This window comes from Cetorhinus maximus, chromosome 10 (assembly GCF_964194155.1).
Source record: "Cetorhinus maximus chromosome 10, sCetMax3.hap1.1, whole genome shotgun sequence".
Lineage (NCBI taxonomy): Eukaryota > Metazoa > Chordata > Chondrichthyes > Lamniformes > Cetorhinidae > Cetorhinus > Cetorhinus maximus.
Window position 1 is genome coordinate 131,577,536 of NC_135888.1, and position 25,666 is coordinate 131,603,201.

Consider the following 25,666-nt stretch of genomic DNA (forward strand, 5'->3'; position numbering starts at 1 on the left):
GAGCTGCAGGGTGGCATGGGGCTCCGCCCTGGTTGAATCCACCACTATTGCAACTAGAGGAAACAACTGGGCTGTTGTTTTACTATTGAGACAGCAGGAGGCCTGAGGGTTGGTAATGTGTGGGGGGTGCAGGACAGGAAGCACCCAGCAGCCACTGAATGATCTGTGCACCCATCAACATCCTAACGGCCAGTCCATTCAGTGGAAACGTTAAGACTAACACCTCTCCATGCTGAGTGTGGTAAAAAATGTGGCACTCTCTCCCACAGAAAACGATGGGTGCTAACTCAATTGGTAATTTCGAACCTGAAATCAATAGGTTTTCACTAGACAGGTGCATAGAAGGACTTGGAGCCAAGATGGGTAGGTGGAGTTAAGATACAGGTTGGTAAACAGGTTTGAGTGCCTAAATGGCCTCCTCCTCTTCTCTGTCCCTCCCTTAACATGCTCCAAGCAATTGGTAATAAAAACAGCAAAATGCTGGATAAGCTCAGCAGGACTGGCAACATCTGTGGGGAGGGAAACAGAGTTAACATTTCGAGTCCGTGTGACTCTTCTTCAAAGCTCGTTCAGAAATGTTAAACTCTGTTACTCTCTCCGCAGGTGCTGTCAGACCTGCTGAGCTTTTTCCAGCATTTTTTGTTTTTAATTTCAGATTCCCAGCATCTGCAGTATTTTGCTTTCATCCTAGCAATTGGTAACTTGGGAAACCAATATTGCATAAGCTAGACTTGTATTCGAGTAGAGATCATCATGGTGTGAACCAATTGAGGTTTTTAAGGCGAATAATGGAACCAATACGGTAGACAGGGAAAATTAGCTCTAACCTTAAAATTGCTCATTCAGGATGATGTCAGGAAGAATTTCTTCACACAAACGGGGGTGGAAATCTGAAGCATTTTTCCCTATAAGGGGCCATTGAACTTGGGGGGAGGTGCGGGGAGGGAGCATGGTGTGGGGTAAGGGAGAACAAATTAAAGATTCTAAACAGAGATTGACAAATTTTAATAGTCAAGCGAATTAAGGCTTAAAAATCTAAAGTGCAGATCAGCCCTGAGCTAACTCAAGGGCAGAACAATCTCAAGGGGCTGAATGGCCTCCTGCTGATTCTATGTTCCTAAAGGGGGGCCAAGAGCCATTGTCATATGTAACAAGTGTATAAGGGAGAGTGAGGCCTCCCTAACCTAACCCTAACCCTAACCCTGTCTTAGTTGAGTGGCACCAAGTATGGTTTTCAAGACTTACAGGTGACAGGAGAAGTGGGGGAATAAGGAATTCAGAAGAGCAGAGGTTTGGAAAAGAGGGAGTTTGATCAGAGAATGACACAGTGAGTCTTGATTGTAACACAGAAAGAAAGCAGGGAGGAAGGGGGTATTGGCTTGGATATTTATATTTCAATATGGACAGGAGAGGAAGGTTCAGAACAGAAAAGTCCGCAGTGTTGTAAAGATGAAAGGTTCTGATGTATTTGAAGGCTGTAGATACCAGACAGTTGATAGACCTCTCCCTTCTGAGTTAGATAACCTGCATTCCGATGGCACCTCTAAAGTAATAAAAACGCTTTAAAGAAGGGTTATAGAACAAAACCTGGCACCAATCGACAAAAAGAGACACTAGGGCAGGTGATCAAAAGCTTGGTCAAAGAGGTAGGATTTAAAGCGTGTCTTAAAGGAGGAGAAAGAGATGGAGAGGAGGAGAGGTTTAGGGAGGGCCTTCCAGAACTTAGGGCCTAGGCAGCTGAAGGCACGGCCACCAATGTTGGAGTGTTTAAAATTGGGAAAACTCAAGTGGCCAGAATGGGTGGGGTGCAGAGATCGGTGGGGTGGGAGTGGGTGGGTGAGGGGGGCATGGGGGGAACTTGTACAACTGATGAAGATTACAGAGTTAGAATTCATGGAGAAAATCGTGGGTTCAAATCGCACTCCAAATACATAATCCAGGCTGACAGCGCAGTGCAGTGCTAAGGGAGCACTGCACATGCTCTTTTGGATGAGAAATTAAACTAAGGTTTCCATTTGTTTTCTCAGGTGGGTGTCAAAGATCCCACGGCACAATTTAGGAGAAAAGCAGTGTCATTGTCTCCAGTGTTGTGTGGTGATTTTTAACCAATATGCTTTAATATATATACGTCCATCATAAGGTCAGAAATGGGCATGTTCGCTGATGATGATTGCACAATGTTCAGCACCATTTGCGACTCCTCAGATACTGAAGCAGTCCATGCCAATTTGCAGCAAGACCTGGACAACACTCAGACTTGGGCTGATGAGTGGCAAGTAACATTCATGCCACACAAGTGCCAGGCAATGACCATCTCCAACGAGAGAGAACCTAATCATCGCCCCTTGACATTCAATGGCATTACCATAGCTGAATACCCCACTATCACCATCCTGGGGGGTTACCCTTGACCAGAAACTAACTGGACTAGCCATATAAATACTGTGGCTATAAGAGCAGATCAGAGGCTAGGAATCTTGTGGCAAACTACTCACCTCCTGACTCCCCAAAGTCTGTCCACCATCTACAAGGCACAAGTCAGGACTGTGATGAAATACTCTCCACTTGCCTGGATGAGTGCAGCTCCAACAACACACAAGAAGCTTGACACCATCCAGGATAAAGCAGCCCGCTTGATTGGCACCCCATCTGCAAATATTCACTCCCTCCTTCACTAACACACAGTAGCAGCAGTGTGTACCATCTACAAGATGCACTGCAGGAATTCACCAAGGCTCCTTCGACAGCACCTTCCAAACCCACGGCTACTATCACCTAGATGGACAAGGCCAGCAGATACTTGGGAACATCAGCACCTGGAAGTTCCCCTCCAAGTCACCCACCATCCTGTCTTGGAACTATATCGCTGTTCCTTCACTGTCACTAGGTCAAAATCCTGGAACTCCCTCCCTAACAGCACTGTGCATGTACCCACACCACATGGACTGCAGCGGTTCAAGAAGGCAGCTCACCACCACCTTCTCAAGAGCAATTAGGGATGGGCAATAAATGCTGGCCTAGCCAGTGGTGCCCACATCCCATAAAATGAATTAAAAAATATATACATGCGTGTATATTTTCTGACCAGTATCAGATTGGTTTGTGGGAGTTCACTGTGTAAAAATTGGCTGCTGACTTTCTTACTTTATAACAGTGAGTACACTTCAAGGGAAGGGCTTAATTAGAGGCCATCAATATAAGATAGTCGCCAAGGAAACAAATAGGGAATTCAAAGGAAACTTCTTTTCCTAGAGAGTGGTGAGAATGTGGAACTTGCTACCACAGGGAATAGTTGAGGTGAATAGTACATGGTATATTGGGTTACTCCATCAGATCTTGATGTGACATTTGGTTTCCAGTTTCCCGTTTCCCAACTGCCAATCCTCCCCTTCTAATACAGAAATACCTGGAAAAACTCAGCAGGTCTGGCAGCATCGGCGGAGAAGAGCACAGTTGACGTTTCGAGTCCTCATGACCATGAGGACTCGAAACGTCAACTGTGCTCTTCTCCGCCGATGCTGCCAGACCTGCTGAGTTTTTCCAGGTATTTCTGTTTTTGTTTTGGATTTCCAGCATCCGCAGTTTTTTGTTTTTATCTCCCCTTCTAATGCCCCATTGTGGATCCGACAAAGAAGCGTCTGTCCATCGCCATTAGACGCACCCAAGGGGAAGCCAAGCAATATGAGGGAGAAAGGAATAGAAGGATATTCTGAAAGGGTTGGATGAGGAAGGAGGGGAGGAGGGTTGAGTGAAGTATAGACACCGGCATTGACTAAATGAGCTGATTGGCCTTTTTCTGTGCTGCATATCCGACGCCTGTATGAAATGCTCTGCTATAAAACACTTTGGGACATCCTGAAGTGGTGAAAGGCAGTGGAGAAATGCAACTACTTTCTTTTTTTCTAAACGTTGTGTCAGTGAATGTTGGCAGCTCATTTTAAGATTTTGATTGGGTGGCGGCCAGGAGGATGGGTCACCCGCTAACACTGAGCTGTAGAAAACCAAAAGACTTGTTGACGGATTCCGTGAGGGGAACTGGAATCAACCTCACATTACCCATTAACCAAGATAAGCTCCTTATCAGCGACTGAAGTCGGGTCTCTCAAGGATTGTTATCAGGGGCAGCAATTTTTCATCATAAACTTTCTGTCAGCGGAGACATTGTGCAATTGGCCTTCAATTATGTTGACAGTCAAGATGGATAACTGGAATTCACCAGGTAATAAAGTTCGATTGGGGCACACGGTCAAAACGTGGAGGGTAGTGTGCGGACTATAACGCAATTTCAAATTGTGGGGCTTGATGCCTGACCTCTGATGAACATAGCTACCTGAACACCAACAGCAACTCTGGCCTCTTCACTCAGAGGAACTATGTGATTACCTTAATGGTAACATGGTGGTAAGGTTACTGGACTAATAATCCTGGGGCCTTGAATAATACTCTGGAGGCACGAGTTCAAGTCCCAGCCTGGAGAGTTGGAGAAATTTACCTGATAGAGGTGTACAAAATTATGAGGGGTGTAGATAGGAAGAAGCTTTTCCCCTTAGCAGGGGTGTCAATAACAAGGGGGCACAGATTTAAGGTAAGGGGAAGGAGGTTTAGAGGGGATTTGAGGAAAGATTTTTTTTACCCAGAGGGTGGTTGGAATCTGGAACACACTGCCTGAGGGGGTGGTAGAGGCAGGAACCCTCACAACATTTGAGGAGTATTTAGATGAGCACTTGAAACGCCATAGCACACAGGGCTGGAAAATGGGATTAGAATCGATAGGTGCTTGATGGCCGGCACGGACATGATGGGCTGAAGGGCCTGTTTCTGTGCTGTATAACTCTATGACTCTATGCTCTATCACGCTGCTCAGAAAGATCGTTGCCTGCAATGAACTAATGAGTGCAGTGACTGTCTTGAATGGGCAAAAGGGGCGGCCATTATACACACAGCAAGATCCCACAAAACAGTGTTGAGATGAAGGGCTAATTAATCATTTTTTCTCAGGTTGAGGGAAGAAAGTTCAACACACAGTGAACATCCTCCTAATATATAGCATTTTGGGATACAGAGATTGAATATTTTTGAGACCTGATGCTCGTGAGGAACATATGACTGGACAACTGGTTCCCAAATCTTCCGACCACTGGGCTTTATCCTCACCTCATGTCCGGGTCTGTAATAGGTGCATTATTAGAGGTTGATTGATATGATTAGTCAACAACTGCATTATTGTTCATTGAATCATAGAACCATAGAATGTTTACAGTACAGAAGGAGGCCATTTAGCCCATTTGTGTTGGCTCCCTACAGGAGTAACCCACATGTTCTACTCACTCACCCTTTCCCCGCAGCCTTGCAATTCATTTTCTCCTCAAGTTATTATCCTATTCTCTGATGAAAGTCACGATTGAATCTGCTTCCACTACGTGCTTAGGCAGTGCATCCAGATCCTAACCACTTGCTGCATAAAATGTTTTTCCTCATGTTGCCAATGGCACTTATTGCTGGATCAATCAACTAGTAAGGAGGTAGAAGGCATCTGGGTCTTGGTACTTTTTGTCCTCCAGCAATTCCAATGTTTGAGTATTGCTGAAAAAAGAGACATTTTTTCGAAGCTTTTTTTGCCTTTTTTTATTCATTCACGGGATGTGGGTTTTGCTGGATGGGCCAGCATTTATTGTCCATCCCTAGTTGCCCTTGAGAAAGTGGCGGTGAGCTGCCTTCTTGAACCGCTGCAGTCCATGTGGTGTAGGTACACCCACAATGCTGTTAGGAAGAAAGTTCTAGGATTTTGACCCAGCGACAGTGAAGGAACGGCAATAGATTTCCAAGTCAGGATAGTAGGTGACTTGGAGGGGAACTTCCAGGTCGTGGTGTTCCCATGTATCTGCTGAAATTGTCCTTCTAGATGCTAGTGGTCATGGGTTTGGAAGGTGCTGTTGAAGGAGCCTTGGTGAATTCCTGCAGCGCATCTTGTAGATGGTACACACTGCTGCTACTGTGCATCGGTGGTGGAGAGAGTGAATGTTTGTGGATGTGGTGCTAATTAAGTGGACTGCTTTGTCCTGGATGGTGTCAAGCTTCTTGAGTGTTGTGGGAGCTGCACTCATCCAGGCAAGTGAGGAGTATTCCATCACACTCCTGACTTGTGCCTTGTAGATGGTGGACAGGCTTTTGGGATTCAGGAGGTGAGTTACTCATCGCAGGATTCCTAGCCTCTGAACTGCTCTTGTAGCCACAGTATTTATATGGCTAGTCCAGTTCAGTTTCTGGTCAATGGTAACTCCCAGGATGTTAATAGCTGGGGATTCAGTGATGGTAATACCATTGAACATCAAGGGGTAATGGTTGGATTCTCTCTTGTTGGAGAGAATCACTTCTGACCTTATGATGCAAGGAAGGTCATTGATGAAGCAGCTGAAGATGGTTGGGCCTAGGACACTACCCTGAGGTACTCCTGCAGTGATGTCCTGGAGCTGAGATGACCGACCTCCAACAACCACAACCATCTTCCTTTGTGCTAGGTAAACTCAGTGGTGAGTTTTCCCCCGATTTCCATTGACTCCAGTTTTGCTTGGGCTCCTTGATGTCACACTCGGTCAAATGCTGCCTTGATGACAAGGGCAGTCACTCTCACCCCGTCTCGGGAGTTCAGGTCTTTTGTCCATGTTTGAACAAAGGCTGTAATGAGGTCAGGAGCTGAGTGGCCCTGGCGGAACCCAAACTGGGCATCAGTGAGCCGGTTATTGCTAAGCAAGTTTTGCCTGATAGCACTGTTGATGACCCCTTCCATTACTTTACTGATGGTCGAGAGTAGACTGAAGGGCAGTAATTGGCCAGGTTGGATTTGCCCTGCTTTTTGTGTGCAGAGGGCATACCTGGACAATTTTCCACATAGCTGGCTGGATGCCAACTCTGTAGCTGTACTGGAACAGCTTGGCTAGGGGCGCAGCAAGTTCTGGAACACGAGTCTCCAGTACTATTGCCGGAATATTGTCAGGGCCCATTGCCTTTGCAGTATCCAGTGCCTTCAGCCGTTTCTTGATATCACGTGGAGTGAATCGAATTGGCTGAAGACTGGCATCTGTGATGCTGGGGACCTCCGGAGGAGGCCGAGATGGTTCATCCACTCGGCACTTCTGGCTGAAGATTGTAGCAAATGCTTCAGCCTTATCTTTTACACTGCTGTGCTGGGCTCCTCCATCATTGAGGATGGGGATATTTGTGGAGCCTCCTCCTCCAGTGAGTTGTTTAATTGTCCACCATCACTTGCACTCATCGGGACAATTTGCAAGAAAGTACCAATGTCTATTGTGCCTGTTTTAGCTAAACAAAATAAGTGACATCTATTCGTTGGTTCATTCCCCAGGGCAATGTCTTGACCAGTCAGAGTCAAGCTGCCTGGTTGAAATTTCAAACAATGCATGGCAGTTAACTGTCAGCCACCATCAACTGGTACATTCTCCATGGCAACGCCTCTACCAATCAGAGTCCACTTGCCAACCGGTCAGCATTCTCTTCTCATACAGGAAAAATATGTTGTTTCCCCTGACATTGGTATTGTCTTGCAAGATGTCCTGATGAGTGCAAGACAAAAAGCTTTGACAAAAAATGTCTCTTTTTTCAGCAATACTCAAGTTCTGTACAACCAGAGGGTTATTTGAATTCCTATGTTCTTTACATAGTATCATGTTGTCTTTCACATTCACCTGAACAGTCAGACAGAATCCCATTGTGAGACTGTGCCTTCAATAGTGCGCCCTCGCTCAGTACTGCCCTGAAGTGTCAGCTGAGGTGACAGACCCAAGCTAGGTAATGAGATCACCTCCATAATGGACCGTGCATTTTTATGCTAAGAACCATGTGGGTGACTTCCCAATGGGGGGGGGGGGGGTGGCACCCACTGCTACTTTATCAGACTCAGGGCTTTCCAATCGAGGCTGATTCTTCAGTGTGGCGCTGAGGGAGTGCATCGTCAGAGTCACTGCCTTTCAAATGACTATGTGTAATCGCTATTTGAAGACGAGAAAGGCATTTCTCTCTGATGTCCTAGGCCAATATTTATTCTAAACCAGCAATTCCAAAAACACATAATCAGGCTGTGAAAGGAGATTAAGTGGGTGGATAGAGCCCATGAGAGAGTAAAGTGTACATGGGCTGTTGGGGTGTGGGGGGTGGGGGTGTGGTTGACATTTAAATCCCAGCATTTTGACGAGCATTATTTGTTTTTAAAGTTTAAAACATTAATCTGATGCATACTGTGTGTAATTACCAATGGATTGCAAGGTAACCGGCTGGATTTTCAAATGGGCAGGCAAGTGGCAGATGCAATTCAACGGAAAAATTCGAAGGAATTACAATGAGTAGAAAATATGGAAAGGTGTGGGGAAATAGCCAGAGTTAAGATTGCAATCACATAATTCCTCGAAAGTGAGTCTGCGGGCAAATAAGGCTATAAAACAGCCAATAACACTCCAGGATTTATAAATGCAGCATTGAGTACAGTGCAATGAGATAATGATAAACTTGTACCTGGTTCAGCCAGATAAAGAACTGTTTATAATATATTAGAGAAAGGACATTAAAGCCATAGAGAGCAGACAATGTGAATTCAACGGGAGGATGTCACATGGGAAAGTATAAATATGAAGAGACACACTACATAGGATTTACAGCAGAGATACACTTTTGCCTAATTGGTCCACACCATTGCTCATGCCGTACACAAACCTCCTCTCACCTCTGCTTTGAGTCATTCAATCTGCATGTTCTCCTGTTCCTTTTCCATGTCTTTACCTAGCTTCCCCTTATATGCGTCTGCACTAATCAATCTGTGCTCAGCTAGTGAATTCCACATTCTTATTAGGAAGTGTCTCCTGAATCCCCTATTGGATTTATTAATGATTATCTCATATTTATGGACCCTAATATTGGAATCCTCCACAACTGGAATCATCTTTCTATGTTGACCCTATCGAAACCCTCCATCATTTTGAGGACCTCTATTAGGTTACCCTCAGCCTTCTCTTCTTGGGAAAAGAGTACCAGCCTGTTCAATACAAGCAAAATACTGCAGAAACTGGAAACCTGAAATAAAAACAGAAAGTGCTGGAAGTACTCAGCAGGCCTGGCAGCCTCTGTGAAGTGATGAACAGAGTTATTGGGTGGGATTTTCTGTACCTGTCCACCAGTGGGGTCTTGTGGCTCCGTTGAAGTCAATGGTCTTTTGGCTGGCTCGTCACATCCTCTACGGCAGGACCCACCGCACTGGGGCTGGAAAATCCCTGCCAAAGTTTTGACTATTCTTCAGAACTGAAGAAGAACCTTCTGACGTCTTCTGAAGAAGAATCATATTCAAGCTGTAAGACTGACCATTTTTCTCTCCCCCTCCACAGATGCTGCCGCCCCTGCTGAGTATTTCCAGCCTTTTCAATCTTTCCTGACAGTCATACCTCTCAGTTCTGGTATCACCATTGTAAACATCTTCTGCAGCTCCTCCATTGGCGCAATATCCCTCTGGGCCTAATTTTACGGCCCAATCGTGGTGGGGGGGGGGTGAGGCCAGAAAATGCAGCGAGACATTCAAAAGCCCATTGACTTTGACGGGACTGGAAAATCCTGCTGGCGGGAGGGGCTGTAAAACTCCACCCTATGTTCTTTTCACCCGACTCTGCTGCTACCTCAACTCACCTGCTGTTGAAACCCTCATCCATGCCTTTGTTACCTCTAGACTTGTGTATTGCAACATGCTTCTGGCCAGCCTCCCACATTCTACTATCTGTAAACTTGAGGTCATCCAAAACTCTGCTGTCCATGTTCGAAATCACACCTAGTCCCGTTTACCCATCACCCCTATGTTCGTTGACCTACAGCGATTCCTGGTTACAGAATGCCTCGAATTTAAAATTCACATCTTTGTTTTCAAGTCCCTCCATTATCTTGCCCCTCCCTACCTCTGTAATCATCTCCAATGCTACAACCCTCCGAGATATCTGCACTTCATTAATCCGGGCCTCTTGAGCATCTAAATTGCTCCACTACTGGTGGCCGTGCCTTCAGCTGCCTGGGCCCTAAGCTCTGGAATTTTCTCCCTTAACCTCTCCGCCTCTCTGCCTTTCTTTTCCCTTTGCTCCATAAAGCCATCTCTTTCAGTAAGCTACTGATCATCTGCCCTAATATCTCCATCTCAAGTTTTGGTTGGCGACGTGTACTATCTGGTTGTTTCTCATTGCTGTTTGTGGGGCAATCCTGTGTGCAGTTTGGCTGGTGCATGTCCACTTTGCACATTAAGGTGCTTCAAAAAGGTTGTAGAATGCTCCGGAACACCTCAAGGTTGTGAAAAGTGTGACACAAACGTCTTTTTTTCTTTCTTTTCTTTTTTTTTTCACTTTGCAAGTGTAGATTGTTGTTGGGATTACATAGAAATCAGATTCTGAGCTGCATCCTGAGTACACTTTTACCTTTACCATGAGGCTACTTTACACTGTGTATTGGAAGTAGTATAACAGCATCCTCACTATCCTGTGGCGGTAACTAGCTCCTGCAATATTGGGGATGGTGGCATAGGGTGATGTTGCTGGACTAGTAATCGGAGGCTCAGACTAATGCTCTGGGGACTTGAGTTCAAACCCCAGGCACAGCATGTGGTGGGATGTAAATTCAATTAACAAAATATGGAATTGAAAGCTAATGATAACCATGCAATGATTGTTGTAAAAACCCATCTGGTTCACTGATGTCCTTTAGTGAAGGAAATCTTGCCATCCTTACAAGGTCTGGCTTATGTGTGACTCCAGACCTACAGTAATGTGGTTGACTCTTAACTGTCCCTCTGAAATGGCTGAGCAAGCCACTCAGTTGAAGGTCAGTCAGGGATGGGCAACAAATGCTGGCCTTGCCAGTGACACCTATGTCCCATGAAAGAAACATCTTTAATCTGAATAATCCTAATATTTTGACTCCAGTTTAAATTGCCTGATCGATTATTCCAAACATTAGGCATTCGTGGTTTATGTCCCAAATTGAATCTGCTAATTTGTTTCTACAGTCCTATGGCCATATCGTCAGTTTTCACCATGACTACTGGCTTGGGTGTTCAGGGCACAGTTTCAAAATTAGCAGCTGACACAAAACTAGGAAGTATTGTGAACTTTGAGGAGGATAGTGTTAAACATCAAGAGGATGTAGATAGGCTGATAGTGGATGTAGATAGAGAAAGTGGTTAATAAACATATGGGATCCTAGGATTTACAAATAGGGACATGGAGTACAAAAGCAAGGGAGTCATGAGGGGTCTGGACAGAGTCGATGGGGAGAAAATGTTCCCATTGGTGGAAGGATTGAGAGAACCAGACGGCACTGATTTAAGGTAATTGGCAAAAGAAGCAGCAGCGAAATGAGGAAGGACATTTTTACGCAATGAGTGGTTAGGATCTGGAATGCTCTGCCCGAGAGTGTGGTGGAGGCAGATTTAATTGTGACTTTCAAAAGGCGATTTAGATAATTATCTGAAGAGAAAGAATTTGCAGGGCTGGGAAAGGACAGAGGAATGGGACTGGCTGAAATGTTCTTGTAGAGAGCCAGCATTAACACAACCAGTTTTCCAGCCACCTTCTGTGCAGTAACCATTCTATGATGATTCTATAACACTCCTGTGAAAAACCTTGGAATGTTTTCCTGCAATAAAGGTGCTATATAAACACATGATGTTGTTGTTGTAATACGGAGACCGGAGCTGTGCAGTGCACTTGAAGTGCGCTTTACCGAGCCCCTCTGCACTGGGGAAGAGACGGCTGTTTGGAGGCTCGATAAAAGTTTTTTAAACGTTAAAATGTTTTCACAAGAAAAGATTTATTTTCCCTCTTGTTGGGGAATGTTGTCACGGAATGAGTAAGGAGTGAAGTTAGTAGAAATAGTTTTGCACAGAGTGTTGTTGGCACATAGAATGCTTTGTCACAGGGAGTGGTTGGAGATGAAACCATTGCTGTTTTTAAAGGAAAGCAGCTATAATTTGAAGCAGAGAAAAACACAGGCTATGGGGAAGAGCACGGGACATTGGGACATTGGGACATTTTGTGGATTGCTCCAGAGAGGAGCCATGATGAGCTGAGTGGCCCCAAACTGCGCTATAAACCTTGGAGGTTCTGTCTGCAAATGATTGAAAGTAATGGGGGCTCATTTGATGGAAGGTTGAAAATTGACACTGAATGGGTGCAATGCCATTAAGACACGCTGTTTGAAAATCTGGTTTTACCATGCCAATTTTGACCCTCATTTCTGATTACCATCATTTGAACTGCCTGGAGGGGCTAACCCAGAAGTTACAGGTTTAGTACTTGGGTGCTGATCAGACGCAATTTTCCTGGAGCAGTAAGTGTGGGCTACTTGCACCCACTTCTGCTGTAGGTGTGCAGTGCTCTGATTGACGGACAGCAAGATGTTTCACAATGGCTCAGGCGAGAGGGTGAGAGGCTGCCCAGGTTCTCAGATGCGGCACTAGAGGTCCCGATGTAGAGATAGAGGAGGAGGAGGGATGCCTGTACCTGCCCTCCTGACCCTCCTCTCCAGCAGCAGGTGTTGCTCTGCCTGACATCATGTCCTCCTCCCATCCCTTCCCCAGGTCAAAGGAAATCCTCTAGCAAGATGGCCATGATCAAGCCCCTTTCTCATGCTGACTCGTGGACATTCTCCAAAATGGTGAAGTAGTACAGTACTTAATCATTTTAGGTGATGTCCAAATTTCCAGAATAAATGTTGCCGGAATGTTGGTGAGGTCTTGACAAAGTCTCTCAGTAAAGTCTCCTCATGTGTTTCAAAAGTCCTCTTCAAACCTCCAGCAATTATTGGACAATAAAAGGCGAGAGACCTTTAAGTAACCCTTAAAATGGCCATTTTACTAATGTGCACCTGGTTGCGGTTTGGAGGGAGCGTTAGGTCAAACGCTATCCACCAAAATGGCATCCAGCCTCCAGCTAGCAGGGCACTTAATTGGCAATCAGCCTCTTACTAATCCTCTGGGCAGAGGTGGACTTCTTTAGCGAGATGGCAGCTTACTGTAACTAGGGGCTAAACTAGCTGGCACTTCAGCTTAAGACCTCATCTTGGCCACCTCAGAGGCTCTTTACTGTACAGACTTTCTGGGGAACGTCACCCCCAAGTGTTTCAAGCTCTACTCCTGTGCGTGATAGACAGACAGGTTCAATCCTTGGCCTCTGTTAGTTAGAGGCAGGAATCAGCAACGCAACTGCTATCGTCGACCTGGCTACAAATAGTGCAACGCTAGCTGGCAAGCTGCTGGGGTTTTCTATAGCCTGAAGAAATGGACAGGCATGTTGAAAAGGGCCAGAAACAGCAGGAGTGGTAGTGACCTTCTGAGGAGTGGCACAAGCTGTGATCTCTCTGGCCTTGCATTTATACAACACCATTCATGACATGAGAATATTCCAATGCACTTTGTAACCAATGCAGCACTCTTGAAAGTGGAGTCACTGTAATAAAATAGGAAACACAGCAGCCAATTTGCACACAGCAAGCTCCCACATTCAGCAATGCGATCATGACCAGATAATCTGCTTCAGTGACATTGGTTGGACGTATAAATATTGGCCATGGACACCCTCTTTGAAATAGTGGCATGGGATATTTAAAATCTACCCGAGAGAGTGAATGGGGCCTTAGTTTAACATCTCACCTGAAAGGTGGCATCTCTGACAGTGCAGCACTTCCTCAATACGGGCACTGGGTGTGTCAGGCTGGATTTTGTGCTCACGTCTCTGGGAGGTTGGGGATCTTGAACCCTCCACCGTCGGAGGCAAGTGTACTACCCACTCAGCCACAGCTGACATTAAGTAAGCTCCCACTCACATCATGATACACAGCAACAGCTGCTACCTGGGTGATCTATTGCTGGGCTGCTCCTGCTTCTCTGATGTGGCCTTGGTGAGAAACCACATTATGATAGGCCCCATCCACCCACTGGGTCAAACAGCCCTCTCCCCACAACAACAAAAACTTATATTCATATGGCCCCTTTATTGTAACAAAATGATCCGAGGCCTTCACAACTTCGCTCAGCATCTCCAATACTTTTAAAACAAATAGGAGGGACACATTTAGGAGGTTCATACTTGCATTGGAAGCAGTTCAGGAAAAGCTCACTAGGTTGGCTGCTGCTATGCGTGGTTTGTCTTAGGAGGAAAGATTGAGCAGGTTGGGCCTACACTCATTGGAGTTAAGGAGAATGAGAGGTGACCGTATTGGAACATGTAAGATCCTGAGGGGACTTGACAGGGTGGATGTTGAAAGAACTGGGGGATACAGTTTGAAAATAAGGGGTCTCCCGTTTAAGATGGGGATGAGGGGGAATTTCTTCTCCCAGAGGGTCGTTAGAGTTTGGAGCTCTCTTCCCCAGTGAGCAGTGGAGGCTGGGGGTCATTGAATATATTCAAGGCTGAGTTAGGCAGAGTTTTGATTGATGAGGGAGTCCAGGGTTAGGGGGAGGGGTAGGCAGGAAAGTGGTGTTAAGACCACAATCAGATCAGCCCTGAAGCTATTGAATTGCATACAGAGCAGGCTCCAGGGACCATATGGCCTACTCCTGCTCTGATTTCTTTCATATGTTCTAAAAGCATTTATTTTTTTTTAAATGCTTCAACTGTAAAAGGTGATAAACTTATAAGTAACACTAAAAATGGCCTTTCTACTTACAGGCACCCCGTTGCGGTTTGGAGGGAGCGTTAGATCAAACGCTAGCCACCAAAATGGCATGCGGCCTCCTTAACTGGCAGGGCACCTAATTGGCAATCAGCCCCTTCCTAACCCTCTTGGCAGGTGGACTTCTTTAGCAAGATGGCGACTCTCTGTAACCGGTGGGGGGGGCTAAACTAGCTGGCACTTCAGCTTAAGGCCTCATCTTGGCCACCTCAGAGGCTCTTTACTGTGCAGGGCCTTTTGCTTAGAGTAGTGTCCCGGGGATTGGTCTTCAGTTCCCGGGGAGCCCAGGCCAATCCGGAAGGGCTGGTAACCCTAACCTGCCCGGAATGATCATCACTAAAGCAGAAAGCGCTCGGCGTTAGGTGCAGGTCGAGGCCGATGGGGAATTCTCCGAACTGAAGGTCACTGGGGGGGGTGGGGGCTGAGGACGAGAAGGAAGATTTTTTTTTTACACAGCAATCTGGGATGCGCTGCCTGAAAGGGTGATGGAATCAGGAACAGTGGCCTGAATTTCAGGCTTGGCGTGCGCGCCAAGTCGATGGGCACAGGAGCGAATGTGAAAGGCGCTTCCGCCCACGATCGGCCCCCGAAATACAATTTCACGCTGACTGGCCAATTAACGGGGAGCCAGTGTGAGACACGCCCTGAGAAAGCCTCAGCGCTGCCGGGGATGGGGGTGGGGGGTGGGGAGGGGTGGGAAGAGGACAGGCGCCAACAAAAGTGAGGATGCGGCCGGGCGCTTCTAGTCAGCTCCCTGAAGGCAGGCGGCTGCCTCAGGGAAGCCGCAGACCCGGACAGATTAAATGGCAAGGAAAAAAAACCGCACCCAAACTGTGTCTGTGCAGCACATTCAAGCGCCTGACAGCAGAACCCAAAAAAAAAATCAGTCGCCAGGCATCATTTTTTTAATTATGTTTCACCCCAGACATTTCATCCTGACCTTGGATGAGGTTTTGTTAAAAATGGGCTGCCCGCCTGCCCGTTTTGCCCACGTGACACGAGCGCAAAATCACACGGGCAACGTGAAACCGTGGGCAATAGGGTTTTTAATGGGCTTAATCGACCTTTTCATTGTCGGTGGGCGCAGCTCTGACTCCTGCGCGTGCCCGCCGACCTCAATGTTGCTCGCGTACGCGGTGATGTCGGGACACATGCCCGACGTTATTTCGCGCAATTTCACGTGCGTTCGGGTCGGGCGCCCGCCCGCCCAACCAACATAAGATTCTGGCCAATAGTAACTTTCAAAAGAGATCCGAGTAAACACTTGAAGGGGGGAATGACTTACCGGGCGAAGGGGACAAAGAGCCGGCACGGGTGTGATGGGCCAAATGGCCTCTTCCTGTGCTGTGTCATTCTATGATAGGATGGCAACTGTGACGAACTCCGATATGTACTTTAACTGGCGTTCAGAGACTGGGAGTTCAGAAGCCAGGAACTACAGTTCCCCGTGGGCCTTGGGCCTCCTGTGTATGCGATGACCCAGGTGATGGCCCACACACACGTGCAGTTCATGGTTTTTCACATCTTTAAGGCGGGGAACCAGCCCCTGCGCACAGAAAAAGGAGCAAAGCGGAACAGTGTGAAACAGGTGACCTGAAGCGGAGTGCCATTCGGGAGAAGGTGTCTCAGGGAGCAGGACACGGGGAGGGGGACAAGGAGAAGGTCCCAAATCAAGGAGTGGGACAGAGACAGGTCCCAGAAGGAAGTCCCAAGTTAAGGGACAAGGATAGGGATCTGAAACAGGTACAGTTGAGTAAAGTTTAAAGAGCAGAGAAATAGACTGCAAGTTAAAGACAGAAATGCAGGGAGCAGACTTGAAGCAAAGTGGGCTCGAGAGAAGCCCAGAAGATCCAAGGAGGCAGTCCAAGGTTGGTGACTCCTTCCTGTGGGCCTTTTGGAGCAGCGGTGTTCTGCTTGGCATGGCCGAAGATCTGAAAGCGTGTTCGGAAGGTGAAGCTCGAGTGTATTTGGAGATCCAAGAGAAAGGAATCTCAGAAGGCAAGATTGAAACCCAAAAGGTGGGTCCTTGTTGAAGCCATCCGAGTGGAAGTGACTTTTGGAGAGAATTCCAAGGCGAGTACTTCAAATGTGCAGATTGGAAACCCTCGTCAGAAAGACAGAGTTTCAGTGAGACTCATTGGCTCACAGTGTGAAGAACGTCTGAGTGGGTTGTTGAGAAATCCACAGAATCTGCTTTGGTTGCATCTGTCATTTACTTTGGAGTGTGGTGTGTCTGTCCACAGTTCGCCAGTCGGGTCACATGTACTGCATACTGAGCCTGAATATTAGAGCATAAGATGGATATTGGGCGTAATCTTACACCAGCAGGATTTTACAGTCCTGCCAAAGTTAATCGAGTTTAGAATGGTTGGCCACATTTTGCGGCCCTGTCCCCACCGCGATGGGACCGTAAGGTTCCAGCCATGGTGAATTGTTTTGTCTTTCTGAATTTGCATGTATCTGTAAAGATTGTTAAGCTGAAGGGATAGTGAATATTTGAATCATTTTCTTGTGTTTGCTTTGAGATCTTTCCAACCTTTTTGCCTGGTGTAATACAGTTCATTTTCCTTGTTTAATAAGTGTTTTATTCTTTGCGTTAAAAGTTCATCAGCAAACTCCTGTGAATTTGTTCAGTACCTTTACCTCCACGGCTTCAAAGAAAAGTTAAAGTTAGGATCTATCGAGCCAGGTTTCACTCTGAGATCTGACTTGTCCAGTACGAACATCATAAGATCGCAAAAACATGTTGTCCCTTCTTGCTGTGCCCAGATAAACACAGAGATGTAAAAGCAAAAGTACATGTTGTTATAGGTGTGCTACTACACACATCACGCCAATGCAGCTCTGAGACTGTCATATTATGGAGTTAACTTGAGTTAAAACAGACACTGTGTCACTTAACCAAGTAGTGACTCATGCTGGTTGCCTGTGGTTTGCCTTTTGCCAGACAACCATATTTTCCACTGGTTACTGAGCTGTTTGGATGCTATTTGCCTACTTCACCCTCACCACTGGCACGCGAGCCTGATGAAGAGCTGTCTGTTTTTGTATTCCCTTTCAACAACAAAAACACAGAAAATATCGTTCGTGCCTTTCCCGTCCTGTGGCAGGCGGGTCAGGAAAATAGGGGACAAGGAAAAAACGGGGAGGGGTACGGGACTAATAAGCCATCACCCATCGGGATCCAACCCATAGTCTAGGCTGACACTGCAGTGCAAATTCTGAGGGATATTCCTGAGGGGCCTTGACAGGGTGGATGTGGAGAGGGTGGCCTGAATCTTTACCCCGCGTCGGGCGGGCTCAGCGGGAGTGGGCGGGGGCGGTAGCGCTACCTGTGCGGGCGGGGGGGGGGGGTGGGGAGGAGGGAGAATTGCGTCTAGCGCTCACTCGTGCGTGCACACGAAAGAGCTCCTCAATCTCCCTGAGGCACGGAGCCGCCTCAGGGAGATTGAAGCGCTTTTGAAAAAAAATAAACGGATGTCATAAAAATTTAATGAAACGTGTCCTCCCCTCATGTGACTGTAAAATCCTGCGGTGTCACATGAGGTGGGACATGCTTTTATTTTTCAGAAAAACTTTTCATTTAATGCGTAAAAGCTTTAGGAAGCCTCATCCCGCCCGTGGATGAGGTTTCCTAAAAAAATGTAAAGGCCACTTGGCCTTTTCGCCTGCCCGCCCACCGTAAGGTCGGACAGGCAGCGTCAATTTGAAATGAATCACTTCCTTAACGGCCTTAATAGGCCTACGAATTATCGGTGGGTGCGCAGCCGACTCTGGCACACGCCCGCCGAACGAAACATCGCGATGACATCGGGACGCAGGCCCTCCCCCGCACCGCAGACTGAAAATTCCCGGCCAACGTTTCCTCTTGCGGGAGAATCGAGAACTAGGGGGTCACTGTTTAAAAATAAGGGGTCGTCCATTTAAGACAGAGATAAGAAAAAAAAATTTTCTCTCAGAGGGTAGTGACCCTTTGGAACGCTCTTCCTTCAAAAGGCGTTGGAAGCAGAGTCCTTGAATGTTTTCAAGACAGAGGTAGATAGATTCTTGATAAGCAAGGGGGGTGAAAGGTTATCAGAGGTCGGTGGGAGGTTATAGTCAGATCAACCAGCATCTTATTGAATGGCGGAGCAGGCTTAAAGGGCTGAGAGGCCTATACCTGCCCCTAATTTTGTATGTATGCATGTACGTATGAGTTCTGTACCAGCTGCTCGATGATATCTATGCTACAGCAGTGTACTGCCAATACCATCAGACCAATAATGAGTTCTAATCCCACCACTGAGAATTTGGTGGCAGTATTTTGAAATAAATCTGGAAATAAAACCCAACTGGTTCACTAATGGCCCTTAATGGAGGAAACTTGCTGTCCGTACCCAGACTGACCAATATGTGACTCCAGGCCCATACCAATGTGTCTGACTCCCAGCCACCCTTTAAAGTGGCCCAGCAAGACACCCGGTTTGTATCAAGCCTGCTACCGATAAGGCGCCTGCTACCAATGGTTAAATAAGGCCCACCATCACCTTCTCAGGGCAATTAGCAATGGGCAATAAATGCCAACCTTAGTGATGATAAACCACAACCCCTCGATAAATGTCTGTCATCTCAGGTTAAAGTATAGGGTCCCACAGCCACTGTTTTGAAGCAGAGTAAGGGAGATCTCCCTGGTGTCCAGGCTAATATTTATCCCTCAACCAACATCACTAAACCAAGAATTCTTTGGTCATTTTTGCATTGTTGTATGTGGGCGCTTGCTGTGCACAACTTGGCTACCCAATGTTTCCTGCATCATAGCAGTGACTGCACTCAAGAAGTACTTCATTGACTGTAAATCACTGCGGGGTGTCCTGAGTGTGTGCCCTGACCTCAATCCCAGTATGCAGGGGACTGGGAGGGCGCTGAAACTGGCAGCCCACCTACCCTATTAAAATAAATAATCAAGGGTCAGTTGAGCTTGTTAACAAGCCAGATGACCGCGATAATGTGCTGCCAACAGCATAAAGCGGTTGGCATGGACATTCGGGTGGGAGTGGGCAGGCCGTTTTTGAATGAACCTTTTAAAAGGGTGGTAAGTAAGGGGAGGTACTATCTTTGGGGGGGTGCCCTTTGCGAATCGGGTGGGGGAAGCTCCCCTAAGACAGCAACCGCCCTTTCTTCCTATCCACCTGCTCTGTTAAACACAACACCCACACCCCACCCCCCCCCCCCACCACTGCCCCCACCCTAAACTGCCCAAACCCTCTCTGCCCAATATCCTGGATTTACCTTGCTCCAGAATCCATGGTCCTTTTCCTTGGGCCTGCTTGCAGTCCCAGCAGCCTCCACTAATGCACCCTTGGCGCTACTGGGGCTTGCTGGAGCTGCTGGCCTCTCAGATTGGCCGGCAGCACCCGAGGGTGGGACTTCCTCCCCAGTGAGTGGGCAGAAGCCTGGCCTGCACCAACCTAGCCTGGCCACAGTGTGTTCTGGTTGCGGGTTGTGGGTTGGCGCGGAGCGAGCCGGCTCGACTTTGCTTCCGGTCTGAGGGGGGTGGGGGTGCCAACCCCCGCCACCCCAATACGCTGCCCATTATTTTATGACCATATACACCGCATACATTTCACACAGTCTTCGTATATTAACTTAACAAGAATCTAGCACCATTCAGGAATCACAAGAATCGGAAAAGACTTGCCCACTTTTCATCTCGCTGTTGTATTGTTGACCAATGCAAAAGAAGGTTAAAGTTCACATTGGCATGGCGTGGGAACGTGAGAGTTGATTATCACATGAGAACATAAGAAATAGGAGCAGGAGCAGGACATGAGGTCCTGGATGATCTCGGACCCCAACTCTCCACTTTTCCGTACTAGCCCTCAATTTCCTTAAAGTCCAAGATCTGTCGATCTCAGCATTGAATATACTCAACGATTGAGCATCAACAGCCTCTGGGTTAGTGAATTCAATGGCCAATGACAGTGTCTATTATTTATTATTGTTTACTAGTCAGAAACTTGTTGGGTAAGGATATAAAAGGTTTCCAAGGCCTGCACAGGGAGTTGAGACATTGGCCAGCAGTGATCTTATTGAATGGCGGAACAGGCTGGAGGAGCTGAATGGCCTCCCTCCTACATTCCTAAATGCATTTAGCCCCATCGGGATTCCCCATTAAGCACTAAGTGGCTGGTGGCTGCTGTATGGGACAGTGCTGACCTTGGGTATATTTCACTGGTTGTAAGGCAGAGATTCCTCTGTGTTCAAGGCCATGTCTGCTTCGTTTAATAAACCCAATTATTCCTTACTGTCTATCAGCAGGTAAAACAAGAACGAAAGACAAATACCGAGTGGTGTACACTGACCATCAAAGGCTGGAGTTAGAGAAGGAATTCCACTACAGCAGATACATAACCATCCGCCGGAAGTCTGAATTGGCAATCGCATTAGGGTTGTCTGAACGACAGGTGAGTGCGTCTCATTTGTGCGTCAGAATAACTTAGTTTGAAGCAACCTATTGCCAGGGGGTGTCACTGATGTGCTGAGGCATAGGGGCCAGATAAGGCACCAAGATTGACCCTAGATCTGTGCTCAGCGAGTGCTGGAAACAGCCTCGGTTTGTCTGGGCCAGGGTGGGAGAAAGATCTGGCCAGGGACCATTGTCAAGTGCTAGCAACGTGGTGTGTGCGTGTGCTTATGTGTGTGCGTACCTGCAGCATGTGCATATGTGTCCATGTCTGTCCGTCTGTGCACGTATGTATCCATGTGATTATTCGTGGCTGTGTGTGTTGTTACGGGGCTGATAACTTTTAAAAGAGATGAATTTCCCATTCTGACAGAAAGAATCACAGGTCAAAATTTCGCATTCGAAGAGTTTTACTGTAAGAAACAAACTGAAATCAACATGGATCAAACATTTCTTAACAGGCAACTAATAACCAAGCAAAAGAAAAATTACTTTTGCATGAACTCATTAACTCAATTGGAATGCACCACAATTCTTGCTAATAGGTAGCAGTACAAGATTAGATCTCAGGTCACTCTCAGCATCCAGCTGGCTTACTTCTTCCTGCCATACCGGATCAAATCTTCCGACGTCCTGTGAAAATTGTTCCACTCAGAGTAAATATTCCAGGACAGACTTCCACCAACCAGATCCACCTCCTTGTTCCTTAAATCTCAAAGTCCTGTCAGTCCTGTTCCCTTCCTTTCGAATAGAAAACCAACTTTTACAAGCATTCTGCTTAGTTGTTAAGACAAAAAACAGTCTACCCCGCTCCTCACTGCAGTATCTACTGCCGCTCCCCCACAGCAGTAAATCCTTTGTCTCTCTGCATCTTCCTCTGTGTCCAGGAAGCAGCTGTCCTTCTCTCTTAGTCAAGGTGTGGTGTGAAGTCACGCTGAACTCTGCCCCCAGCAACAGGTATGTCCGGGTCGCCAGGGGGGGGCAGGGGCCCAGGTCGAGCCCTACTGAAAGTCGGGTCTGAGCTTTAACATCTGGACACAAAGGGAGGGGGCGGCTGGCTTTGCTGTTTGCAGACTTACAAACTCTTAGGATCGGTCAGACCGAAGGAGATGGGAAAAGGGAACAGGGGCTGCATCTAACCCCTGCAAAAAAATGCATGAGTTTCGTATTCTTAGCACTCACGTCACTCATTTTAACTTCAAAGCTAAAGTAAGTAGTAACTCTGTCTGGATATCTGAGCTTGGAATGGCGGAGAATGTTCTAATGAAGGCTGCCTTATTCTCTTCTCTTGCTCTGACCCAGGTGAAGATTTGGTTCCAGAACCGACGGGCGAAGGAGAGAAAAATCAACAAGAAGAAGCAGCAGCAACAATCGCAGCAGGCCAGCACGACAACACCCACACCACCAGTCCCCGTTGCTCCGACTGCCATCGGATTGGTTAGCAGCAGCAATAACCTTGTCTCTCAGTCCATCCCGCTGACTATCAAAGAGGAATACTTGTCCTAACCCAACTCCTCTCCCTGTATCTCCCGGGCAACGGGCCTACTCTATCCCGGTTCCAGCTACACTGTGCCTTGAGCAAAGAAGAGACTCGCTTTTGATAGGAAGAGGCCATTTTTTGTTCTTTGCAATGTGCCGTCATTTAACGTTCGGGGACGCCGCCCCTATTCACCCTCCCTCGACATCTGGGGAAGGCGGAGGAGTGGCGGGGGGAGGTCGGGGGGGGTGTGGGTGGTGGGGGGGAGAAGGGGAACAGCTTGGGCCGTTGGGATCGAGGCTCGAACTCTGACCTTTGCTTTGCTGTGGATGACAATTCATCGAGAAAACGTAACAGCTGCCCGGGGGAAGACGGAACCAAACGCAGAAAGGGAGGAGCCGTCTCTTAAAATAGACGCTTGCTGTGCCGTTTGTTGTGCAGTTTACCTTTCTGGATACCGCACTCAGTAACAAAGCCGTCCGCTCCCAAGTGGGATAAGCGTCCGCTTCATCAAACACCGGGTCTCCGCTCTTGTGAATGCATTTGAATTCGATTTTGGATAGGCTGTAATATATTTCGCGTGATGAAAGGGGCTTGTTTATTTTTTAAGAAAAAGTATATTATTCAAAAGGGTGTATTATACCAGAACGTCGCAACGTTTTCAAATTGGACTTCCAAGAATGTTTGTTCTGACAAGAAACGCTCCTCAACCCTGCTGCTTTACATGTTTTATTATGTGTCTTGCCTCCGTGGGAGTCACTTAAAAGTGGTGCAACAGCAACCTGCGTGTAGGTAGCACCTTTCCCATCGTAAAATGCCCCAAGGCACCTTGCAGCCAAATGTTGACACCCAGCCATGTAAGGAGGTATTAGGACAGGTGACCAAAAGCTTGGTCAAAGAGGTAGCTTTTCAGCGGAGCATCTTACAAGAGGGGACAAAGGTAGAGAAAGGCAAATGTTGGAGCAATTAAAATTGGGGGACGCGGAAGGAGCCAGAATTAGGGGAGCACAGAGATCTCTGTAAGTAGCAGAGCTAGAGGAGGCTAAGGGGTCTGTGGCGTGGCATGGTGTGCTAAGGCCGTGGGAGGAAGTGAAGACCAGAACTTTACATTTGCCAATGTCGGTGGACCGTAAGTCAATGTAGTTACAGTGAGGGTGGTGGGTGAATGGGTCTCAGTGCGAACTGGGATGTGAGCAGCAGAATTTTGGATGAGCTCAAGTTCATGGTGTGCGGAGGGTGAGAGGCCAGGCAGGAGGGTATTGAGCTATTTGGGTCTGTAGGTAACAAAGGCATGAATGAAGCCTTCAGCAGCAGAGAAGAGCTATAGGTTGGGATTTCTCGGCCCCAACATCGACAGGCATAGTCACGGGCGGGACGGGAAAATTTGGAGATCAACAGACAGAAAATCCTGCCCATAAGAGCCATCCAAAGGAGGCCATTTGGCCCATCAAGTCCATTCAGGCTCTCTGTAGAGCAATCCAATCAGTCCCACTCCCCCGCTCTATACCCAAAGCCCAGTTTATTTTTCTTAAGTGCCCATCCAATTTCCTTTTGAAATCATTCATCGTCTCTGCTTCCACCCCCCTCGTAGGCAGAGAGTTCCAGGTCACTACCACCCGCTGTGTAAAAAAGTCCTTCCTCACATTCCCCCATTTCATCTCTTGCCCAAAACCTTAAATCAGTGTCCAACGGTTCTTTTACTAGCAGCGAATGGGAACAGCTTTTCTTTGTCTACCTGATCTAAACCTGCCTTAATCTTGTCCCCTCTATCAGATCTCCCCTTGACCTCCTTTGCTCAAAGGAGAACAACCCCTTCAACCAATATTTTTGGTCAGTGATACCAATGGAAAACATCAAACTCTTGGGGGAGCGGCTTGTTATTATGGCCAAACTGGGACCTCATTTCACTAGAGATCACTCAAGTCTGAAGCATGTCCTGTAACCATTGTTCAAATCTAGAGTATCGTTTACTCATCCTGTGCTCTGCTCATGGGGTCTGTGCCTGTGATTCATATGGAGAATTACATGTACAGCACAGAAACAGGCTATTCATTGCAGCTGGACCAGGCGAGTGTTCATGCTCCATATCAGCCTCCTATTGCTTTAATTCATCTCACCCTATTACCATAACCCTTTATTCCTTTTCTTCCGTTCATTTCTTATCCAGTTTCCCCTTAAACGTATCTTTACCATTCGCCTGCATCACTCCTTATGGCAGCGTATTCCACGTTCTCACCATTCTCTGAGTAAGGACATTTCTCTTGAATTTCTAACGGATTTATTAGTGACCATCTTATATTTATGACCTCTAATTTTGGTCTCCCCACAAGTGGAAACATCCTCTCCTAAGCCACCCCATCAAACTCTGTCATAACCTTAAAGACCTTGATCAGATCTTGGCTGAATGAATAAACAAAAGCCTGTGGCAATGAGTTCCACATTCTCACCACTCTCTGGGTCAAGAGGTTTCTCCTAAATTCCCTTTTAGTGACTATCTTATATTTATGGCCCCTAGTTCTGGACTCCCCCACAAGTGGAAACATCTTCCCGACATAACCTACCAAACCCTTTCGTACCCAACGGGAAAAAAAACTAGAAAAAACTGGGAAATAAGAGCCCTGGTCTGAACTGCTCTTGTATACCTTAAAATGGAATACCAGTTTGGACCAGGACCAGTTTTTACTGTTTCTTCCCATTGGGTAATTTTAGAGGCCTCTATCAGGTAACCTCTGAACCTTCTCTAGAGAAGAGTCTCAGCCTGTTCAATCTTTTCTTTTAGGTATAATCTCTCAGCTCTGGTGTCTCCACATGGTGAGTTCCTTGTTGCCAACATGCTGCCTGAAGGTTGTTGTTAGTTCCCTCTCCTCTATGCTGGTCCAAGATGTCCTGTTGCTTGTTGTACTGCTGTAGTCCTCAAGACAATTCCTTCAGCAGGAGGAAAGGAACCTGTAGCTGTCTCCCAGCATTAAGTGTCAGCCTTGACTCAGTGACATTTTCTACAGTGCAACGGTGACAAAACATTAAACATTCACTCCCTCCAC

The 25,666-nt window shown here is 47.0% G+C and overlaps 1 protein-coding gene across 1 annotated transcript in view; it reads left to right on the forward strand.

Moving 5' to 3' along the window:
* Positions 1–22,654, forward strand: part of cdx1b (caudal type homeobox 1 b) — a 45,862-nt gene extending 23,208 nt beyond the window's left edge. The window contains exons 2-3 of the mRNA XM_078549720.1: positions 21,004–21,149; positions 22,451–22,654. Coding sequence (XP_078405846.1) covers positions 21,004–21,149; positions 22,451–22,654 — 350 coding nt within the window. The remainder of the gene's footprint in view (positions 1–21,003; positions 21,150–22,450) is intronic.
* Positions 22,655–25,666: the final 3,012 nt, after the last annotated feature.